The following is a 9114-nucleotide window of genomic DNA, read 5'->3' as shown; positions in this document are numbered from 1 at the left end:
AACATTGCTCACATCTTTGCCATCTCAAGAGAGTGACTTTAATGGTGGGATCTTCAGTGGGAGGGAAGTTGGCAGCTGCACAGAGCACGATGCAGAGAGAGTCTGTAGGAATCAGATCTCTCACTCTGCCTTGGAGAGGCATGTGGCATGGCCCAGTGCAAGAACTGCAAAAAGCAGCCTCCACTCTTTCTTTTTCTACACTTGTGATGAAACTGATGGACACTGCCCTTTGCACTGGGAATAGTTTCATATGCCCAACACAGTGTTCCAGTCACTTCCAATTCACTGGAGTTGGTTTCAGGGATGAAACAAACCTATTTGCCATCCCCAGGGATCTGGAGTGCTTTGGAAGCAACAAGATGACAGAATAACTGAGCCTCAATTCTCCCAAAGTAAAAAGGAGAAAATAATCATTGATTTACAGAATTGTTGCAAGACTTGGGATAGCATATGTGAGAACATAGCAGATTTCATGAAGCCTGGTACCTCGTAGCTCTGTATTAACTATAAATTGTTGTGATTGAAAGGTTAATGCTGATGGGGAGGAGGCATTGATGATACAGCTCTGCACTTCTTCATATTGTGACATTGCAGACTCAACAATGTATGTTTCAGGTCTAATCTGAAAGGGTTGAACAGAGCTCTTCAGAACCCCCTCAGGATGACTGCTCACCTCCCACTGGCTAGTTCTTGGCAAGGAAGATTATGCCAGGTAGACAGTTGTTTCCACCGTGTCCCATTTCTAGATATGCCACAGACAGGATGGAGGGCTGAGTGGAGTCCTTTATTGCAAGCCCAGTTCAATTTTCTACACATTCAATAATCTGATACTAGAGATAGGTAATTGATGTGTTAGCGGTGAAGGTTGTTATCTGCTTTGAAAAATCAAACCCTTAATCAGTGACGTGTTTATTTAAAGAACACTTTTCTTTGCAGAAAATGGAAATGTTTTAACTTATTTAGTATCATTTATTTAATGTGCACCTTAATCTCTCTGCATCATTATTTGCTGTGATATGTAAACTCCTAAGGGCAACAACAATGTCTGCTTCATTTATTTTTTAGAGCACCCAGAATACAACTTTGAACAGCTAGCTTTTTCATCCATCTGTATGCTGCTGTTGCAGACCGGAATAAAAACTATGTTCCATAGTGATAAAGAAGACTGTTTCATTCTTAGTTTAGACTTTCAAGAACTGTGAATCAAACAGTAAACTTCTGTTAGACCAGCAATGAATACTCTTTATGCAGCACAAATGTTTATTTATTGGTCTATGTTAAAGTATCAATATTAAATGATTTTCTAATATGAAAGTCTGTTCGATGAAAAAATGTGAAAAATGCAGGAAACTGTATAGAATAAATGAAAAGTCATGTTTCATTTCCATGCTGGAAGATAATCACTTTGAACATATTGGTGTTCTTTCCCTATGATTCATTTTAATGTGTTATTAATATTATTTAATACCTAACTAATTTTAAGACTTTCAAAATAATCCTTCTTATTGTGATTCCATCCTTTCAATTGGTGATCCCAAGTTTGTTCCAGGAAGAATTATTGTTTTGCTTTTTTTAAATGTATTGAAACATGTTGTGAGTTAAAGGAAAGAGTTTGCCATGAGCTGCTAGAGACTGACTTGTATCAAAGGAAACTTGTGGTTACCACAAAGGAAAATTTAATCCACCTTGCCCCAGTGCATTTGTTCTCCCAGAGAACCAGGTGAACTACCTTTGACTGTTTCCCTGGGATTATGTCACCCACCAAGGTAACTTTCTGTTCCAGTAGATGATGTTAAGAAACAAAGCAACACCCTTTAAGCTAATCAGTTTTGGAAAATAGAGACTGGCTTTATATCCAGGGCTTTGATGTGTTTAGTGGTTCCAGTAAGGATCTGCCTCTCTTTTGTTTTGATTGACAAGATCTGTCTATATATTTGGGCAATCAAGCAGCCCAGTAACAGGGTAGAGACATTTACCCAGAGCAAACTTCTACCACTCGTCGTGACTTTCTGAAGTCTTGTGTGCAAGTTTCAGCTCCAAAAGAAGAGTTAGATCCAGCAAAATCAGGTAAGTGCTTCTCCAGATTGTCATTTTATTCCACCTGAGGGGACGTCTGGAGAGCCCCGCTGACATGATAAGCCAGAAGTAGTCACCAGGAGATCAGATTTGGAAGTCATTAACTTCTCAGCTTGTTTTAGGAAGTAATGCTTTTGGAGGTGATCCAGTAGAGTAGTGTCCATCTCACTTCAGCATCCAGGTATGTGCTGTCTAGTGGGCCATGCAGGAAGGGATGATTCTGTTTCCTGAAAAAGCACAGAAAATGAGTTAGACTGAGAGGATAGACTTGCAGTAGATTGGAATTATGGTTTAAATATATTTGATGCTTTCCATCATTCACATTTAAATTGAATCACCGTAAGTTGTTTATGACACCAAGGGTATAGAACAGGGCAGTTTGTAGCAAGCATTTTTATGAATGGCCACTGAGCTGTGGGTTAGGCTTAATAATATTGTCCACATGTCTTTGTTTTGAAGTGGGTTGGGTTGGTAACAATACAAAAGGGACCTACAAATATTATTTACTTCCCCCCTTCCATGACATTGAAAATATAAAGGCATGTAGCATCACACCCAAGTACTTGGATCTAAATAAAAATAATTTATGGGCATTCATGTATTATGCTTGAGTATGCTTTACTTTTGGGGTGATTCAGATTTTGTGTTCATTTTGAAGAGACCATAGGACAAACTTCTTTAATATACAAGTCAAGTCCAGGAGTTGGGTCACAATAAGAAAAGCCTGGAATGCCCTTTGGTGTCTAGTGAACACAGTGGGTCCATGGAATACTGGAGCCAACTACAGCAAATTTTGGAATCTCTGTGGGTTTGTGGCCTTTTACAATTTCTTGGACCATTTCTCCAAAAATATGAAGAGCAAGGTCCTTTAGATTATGACAAACATATTATTGACAGCTTTGTGGAGGGCAGCTGAATCTGTTAATAACCTCTTTCCTTCCCTCTGGAAGAACAGCATGAAGGTGGCTTACCTCTTCCTTGGCTCCATGGGCCTCCTGCTCCTGGCTGGCCGTGGCTGTGTCCACAGCACCTCCAGCGGGAATCTGCGCACCTTTGTAGGCTGTGCCGTGAGGGAATTTACCTTCCTGGCCAAGAAGCCGGGCTGCAGGGGACTTCGTATCACCACGGATGCCTGCTGGGGCCGATGTGAAACCTGGGAGGTGAGTCCGGAGATAGGCCCAAGTGACAATGCCTCCAGGGTGAGCCACTTGACTCCTAAGTGTTTACTTTTTTAATGAAATGAGACAGCAATGGATTGTCTACCCTTTCCTGTGGATTTTTTTGAATAACAATTATTTGGCATCCTTCAAAAGTCCTCTGCAGAAAGTAATCTTAACAAAACCCTGACAAAATGCTGATGAAATCAATAATTTAATTTGCATGGTATCTATGTATTTGGGAATCACTTCTGGGAGGTCAGGTGTGCTATTATTCCACCCATTTTATAGATGACATAGAGAATTAAAGGGTGAGTGACCCCAAAGTCACCTAGAGAGTCAGTGGAAATTTTAATTCAAGCTTGTAATTCAAACTCCTCCCTAGATTCCTCCACCTGTGAAAAAGCCAGACAGTTACTAAGGGAGAGGCCTACCCAGCAGGGGAGGGCAGGACCCAGCCCCTCCTTCAGTGTCTCACCTGCGAATCCCCTGACCCCCCTCTCCGCCTGCCCCTTCTCCCCTACAATTCTTTGGGATTATCAGTGGCAGATCTACTGAATTCCTGGATAGTCAAGTATAATCGGATCTTTTTGGAGTCATCACATTTAAAATACTTCATTCAAAATAAAAATCTCAAGCAATGTTAGAACCCTATTGGGTTGAGATGGGGAGTAATTTGAGGGAGGAGGAGAAAGAGGACCATCCTGACTATTGACTCTTCCCATGGAGGCCCGAGTTGCTTACAATGAAGTGCCAGATGTGAACTTGTCACCCCATCCCCAAAACCTTTAATGCCCTCCTGCTACTTCAAATTCAATAGCCAGCTTTCAAGGTCCTCAGAAATACGGTGTTTACCTGTGTTCACACTGACTGTTTCCAGAGTGCTAGTCTTGTTAGACTGATTTTTAAAGGTTTTATTAAATTACCCTCATGAAAGCTCTCACCTCTGGTCCCTTAATTATAGCCATTTTTATTTCTATTCACCATTATCAAATTTATTTCTCCACGTCTTTGTCTTGTGTGAATGCTTCTCTAAGCCTTTCTGATTTACCATCACCACACACACTGGAGTTATATCTTTGAGGACAGAGCTTCTTTCTTGTGCCTTTTATAGCTCTTGTCAAAGTGTCATATATGGACACGCATTCGGTAAATACCAGTTGAATGACAAGGGGTTGATTTCTACCTGGAGTGATACATCCTCCAACCTAATCAAGGCTAACCTGGAACTCTGTAAGGAACTTGAGAGGACATTGCCTTTAGGAAAAACATTTTTCTATTCAAGGACTTTGAGAGCAACCGGCTATGACTTAGATAAAACTATGGCCCCATAAATGGGGTTGGGTTATTGTGATGGAACCCCCAAATTAAAGGAAACTGCTCTATCAAACTAGCTTTATCTTTGCATCATTCAGGAGCATAAGAGATAATAGCAAAATGAAAGTTCAGTTGCTAAGGGGACCCTGGCTGACTTGATAGCAAACATACTTGGGGGGCACTTGTACCTTCTTGATATCAGGGATCACCCTGATGGTGCCTGTCCTGCTTGTAGCCTGTATCTGGGCCATTTGGAGCTCTTTCTGGGTCAAAATATCAAATGAATGCTTCCCTTTAATTAGCCCATCTTCTGACAAATTCTGTTCATCTTCTCTTCTTTAATGAGGTCAGGGTCACTGGTGGGCGGGCAAGAACTGTGCTCTCTCTGGAGAAATGGAAGCATGAAGACCACTAAAGAGCAAGATTCTCCTTCATGTTAACCAGTTTTTCTTTCTGCCTTTACTGTGCTAAGGAAAGGGAGGCTACTTCTAGAAAATAAATAAAAGAATGATATTTGTTTTTCCAGCAGACTGGAAACTTCTGCAATATAAAGCATTTATTTTTGGTAACTTAACTGGGGAGGATGTCTGCAAATGCTCCCCATGTTAAGTTAACAGAGTGATGACAAAGTGACTGGCTTTACTTTGAAGATGGAACTGCTCCTGAAAATAGCCTTTGCTCATGACCTGGGTTTAGGGTTGCCAGATTTAGCAAAAACTAAAACCAAACCAAACCAGGATACCAGTTAAACTTGAAGGTCAGCTAAACAACAATTGAAAAAAAAATTTTGGTACAAGTTTCTCCTAGCCAATATTTGGGGACACACTTATACAGCAGTATATTTTTGTTGTTTATTCAAAATTAAAATTTGACTGGGTTTCCTGAATTTTATGTTGGCAACCTTTCCTGGGATTCCAGATTACCAAGGGTAAGAGGAGGGGAAGCAAACTGAGGAAAGGTAAAATGCTATTTGAGAAGTAAGAAGAATGCAGCTGAGGTTCAGTTCAGTTCTCTACATGGCCTTTGTCAAAGGTGAAGCCTTTCGTGACATTCATGCATTAAACACAGCTCATTTCCCAGGACAAGTGAAGGTCATGTCCTTTGAAATCTTGTAAGTTATTATTTTTATCATTACTTCCTTACTCCTCTGAGTGCTCTGATAAGAACAGGTTACTTTTACTGAACACTTACTAGTGAGTGGCCTTGGACATTACTTATGTTATCTTAGCTGATCGCCACAGCGGTGCTGTCAAGTAGGTATTTTGTTTTACAGCTGAGAAAACTGAGGCTTCAAGGTTTCCAGCTTGTGGAAGAGCAAGGGTTCAAGCCCAACAGGTCTGAACTTCAGGATTTGAGATTTTATCTTTTTTTTCAAATTTACTGATTTGCCAATTTTTGCCTATAATTTTGGGAGTTCCATATGCAAACTTGTTTCATTCACCCAGGATTGGAGACTTTACTGCTTTGTGCTGATTTTATGGTCTATATGTTTAGTTTATCAAAATTATTGATGAACTCAAGATTCATAAAAGGTGCAGGAGGGAAGTGAGTCCTTCAGTTATCAGGGTAGAGCACAGGACCCTCAGGAGGCTGCCTTGCTCTGGTTTCTTTCATTGATTCAATAGTAGCTATTGAGACTCCTGGGGGTCAGGACTGTTCTAGATAGTTGAGATACAACAGAGAGTAAAATAGGTAAAGACCTTTGTCCTAAGGGAACTTACTTTCTAGAATGAGAGAAACACAAGACAAATAAATAAAATAATGTCACATGGTGTCAACAAGCACTATGGAGGAAAAAAAAGCAGAAAGAGGAATAGGAAGTTACAGGGTCTGAAGGTGGAGTGATGCAATTTAAGTAGATTGGTCAGGAAATGTTCCCCAGAGAGGGTGCTCTCTGAACAGAAACCTAAGATTTGGGAAGGAGTGGGTCCTGAGGGAGGAGAGCATTTAGATGGTGGGGCAGTCAGTGCCAAGGCACTGGAGTAGAACTGATTTCTTGTTGGGTTTGAGGAACTGTCAGGAGACAATTGGGACTGGCGCAGTTAGGAAGTCAGAAATTGGGGTCACCCAGAGACATAGGCAAGGGGAAGTTTCAGGGAAGAACAATGACTTTTACTCTTAGTGAGATGAGGTCTCTCCCAGGCTTTGCGCAGAAGGGAGATGTGATCTGGCATGTTTTAAAAGGTTCACTTGGGCATGCCCTGTTGTAAATAGACTATAGGGGGAAACAGACGGTAGAAGAGAGGAGTCAGTCAGAGACTTTTGCTATGATCAACATTGTTCATTTGAGAAATAGGCCTCAAGCATGTGCTGTGTGCCACGGCCACTTCTGGGGGTTCAGACTATGGTGGCGAACAAAGTCAGCTTCTTGATTTCACAATTTTGCTTTCTACTGGGAGGAGACAGATTAACAAGTCAACCAATGAGGAGTGAGTTCGTTGCACCAAGAAAATGAAGCAGGATGCTATGTTCTAATGGGTTCCTTGTTTTCTCCCTGTGGGGACAGAAGCCCATTCTGGAACCCCCCTACATTGAAGCTCATCATCGAGTCTGCACCTACAATGAGACCAAACAGGTGACGGTCAAGCTGCCCAACTGTGCCCCAGGGGTTGACCCCTTCTACACCTACCCTGTGGCCATCCGCTGTGACTGCGGGGCCTGCTCTACGGACACCACAGAGTGCGAGACCATCTGAAGCTGGTGCGGCCTGTACAACAGCTGGTGGCCTGAACCTCACAGACCCACCTGCACAGGCAGTGCAAGCAACTTTACCCCTGGATTCAAGGACTATTCAATTCTGACCACCCCCATGGAGGAGGCTACCTGTCTCCCTCAGCTCTAGCTCTGACATAAGGCCCAGAGGCAGCTGACTTAGGCTGAAAATACAAAATAGTATTTGTGTTTTTGCTAGTTTCTCTGGTTTACATGCACATCCTAATTTTTCTTTACTTTGAGTCTTAAAAGATAATTTGTATCTCAATATCCTCTCCCTATTTGGGCTTATGTTATGCCAGTGGTTTAAATGTAATAGGTGTAACTAGGAAACAGGGCTAGAAAGTCTTTAAATTCTCTTCTCCTATTTGATGACTGATCTTCAACTGGATTTATGATCAATGGGTCAGAAACGAATAAAACCAATATTTCCATCCTCCTGCCCACAAAGGAAATCCAACTGCAAGGTCTTTACAGAAAAGATCTTTTCCTTTTAACTGAGTAATTATCTATACAAGAAATAAAAAGAGTTTAGGTTAAAGAAGGAAGGACAATAATAATAATAATAATAACAAAATAACAGTTTTCTTAATTTAGGGGTTTCTTTTCCAAAGCTAGATTCCTGAAGTTCCCTTAAGCTTCTTAATAAAAAAAGCTCCTTTTTGATTAAAAAAAAAAAAACTCAGAAAAAAAAAAAACAACACTGATAGCTATCATTTAAGCTTAGAAACTTAAGAAATAAAACTCATGTTTTTAGACTCACGGACACTCTCCCAAAGATATATTCAATTACAAATAATCTTCCCCATTTAGCGTATTTTAAATTTAAATTGTAACTTATAAAACTCAGAAATTTCATGTCTGTAGAGGTAAAACTGCACTGCTGGCTCAGAGAAAAATTCTGTGGCTGTCTTGTTCTTGTCCTTCTAAAATCTTACAGCAGCTGGTTCTCTGACTTTTTGTAAACTCTAGTATGATCCAAGTATCTTTAATTCTGACATTTTGGGGGTTAAATTTAATCTTGTTCTGTTTTTCTCACAATATGCCAGAAAATCTATACTAAAGCCAATAAAGCATGTCCTCTGTCTTTTGAATTCATGAAAACTTTCAAAAAAGTCTTTTTAGTTTTCAATGTACTTGGAATCACAGTACACAAAATGAACTATGAGGTTATTTTTAATCACATGTTAATTAACCCAAGATGTCATCTTGGGTACAGAACACAAATGGCTGGGGTCAGAACCCCAAAGGTGACCCAATGTGACTTCATTCTTCTGGTATGTCATAACTGGCTGCTATAAGGAATCAACAAATCACCACAAAAATTCTAAATCAAATGTTGGGGTTGATGTCAAGAACTGGGGCTCTGGGGTGGACATCTGGGAACAAAGCACAGAGCCAAATCCACCCGTCTTTAGTGCAGATCTGTTGGTAGGCAAGAGTTACCTAGTATCAAGAGCAGCTGAGTGCCTGGAGTCTCTGCTGGGATGGTGAGTGCTGATGAGGAAACATACTCAATGTTTTCAACCCATCCCTAAGAACTTCCCTCAGGATTTTTTTTTTTTTTGTGTGTGTGTGAGAAAAATCTGCTTCTTCAGGAAACTTAGGGGGAAAAAGACAGAAGCAGAATTTGAGAGAAGACCGCAGCATCCATGAGGACCTGGAAGAAAACAAATGATACATGGCAATTGGACATTGTGGAGAGTTTAATGAAGAGACTTTAAATGTGTGGGCAGAGTTAAAGGGAACCAACAAGGGACATGAAATGCTTCTAAACGGGTAACCTCAGGTAGAAGGAACAAGAACAGGAAATGATTATCAGACCCCAAAGAGAACTGCAGGAGAGGATGCC

General features: G+C 40.7%; 1 protein-coding gene across 1 annotated transcript; it reads left to right on the top strand.

Moving 5' to 3' along the window:
• The first annotated feature begins 595 nt into the window (after positions 1 to 595).
• Positions 596 to 7290, top strand: GPHB5 (glycoprotein hormone subunit beta 5). The gene is made up of 3 exons (XM_037501980.2): positions 596 to 2067; positions 3032 to 3236; positions 7057 to 7290. Exons 2-3 carry the CDS (start codon positions 3033 to 3035, stop codon positions 7243 to 7245), a joined length of 393 nt encoding a protein of 130 aa, XP_037357877.1. The 5' UTR covers positions 596 to 2067; position 3032; the 3' UTR covers positions 7246 to 7290.
• The last annotated feature ends 1824 nt before the right edge of the window (positions 7291 to 9114 follow it).

Source organism: Talpa occidentalis, unplaced genomic scaffold, assembly GCF_014898055.3.
Source record: "Talpa occidentalis isolate TD23 unplaced genomic scaffold, MPIMG_talOcc4v2.1 talOcc4.11, whole genome shotgun sequence".
NCBI classification, from domain to species: domain Eukaryota; kingdom Metazoa; phylum Chordata; class Mammalia; order Eulipotyphla; family Talpidae; genus Talpa; species Talpa occidentalis.
This window is presented reverse-complemented; position numbering and strand designations above follow the sequence as displayed.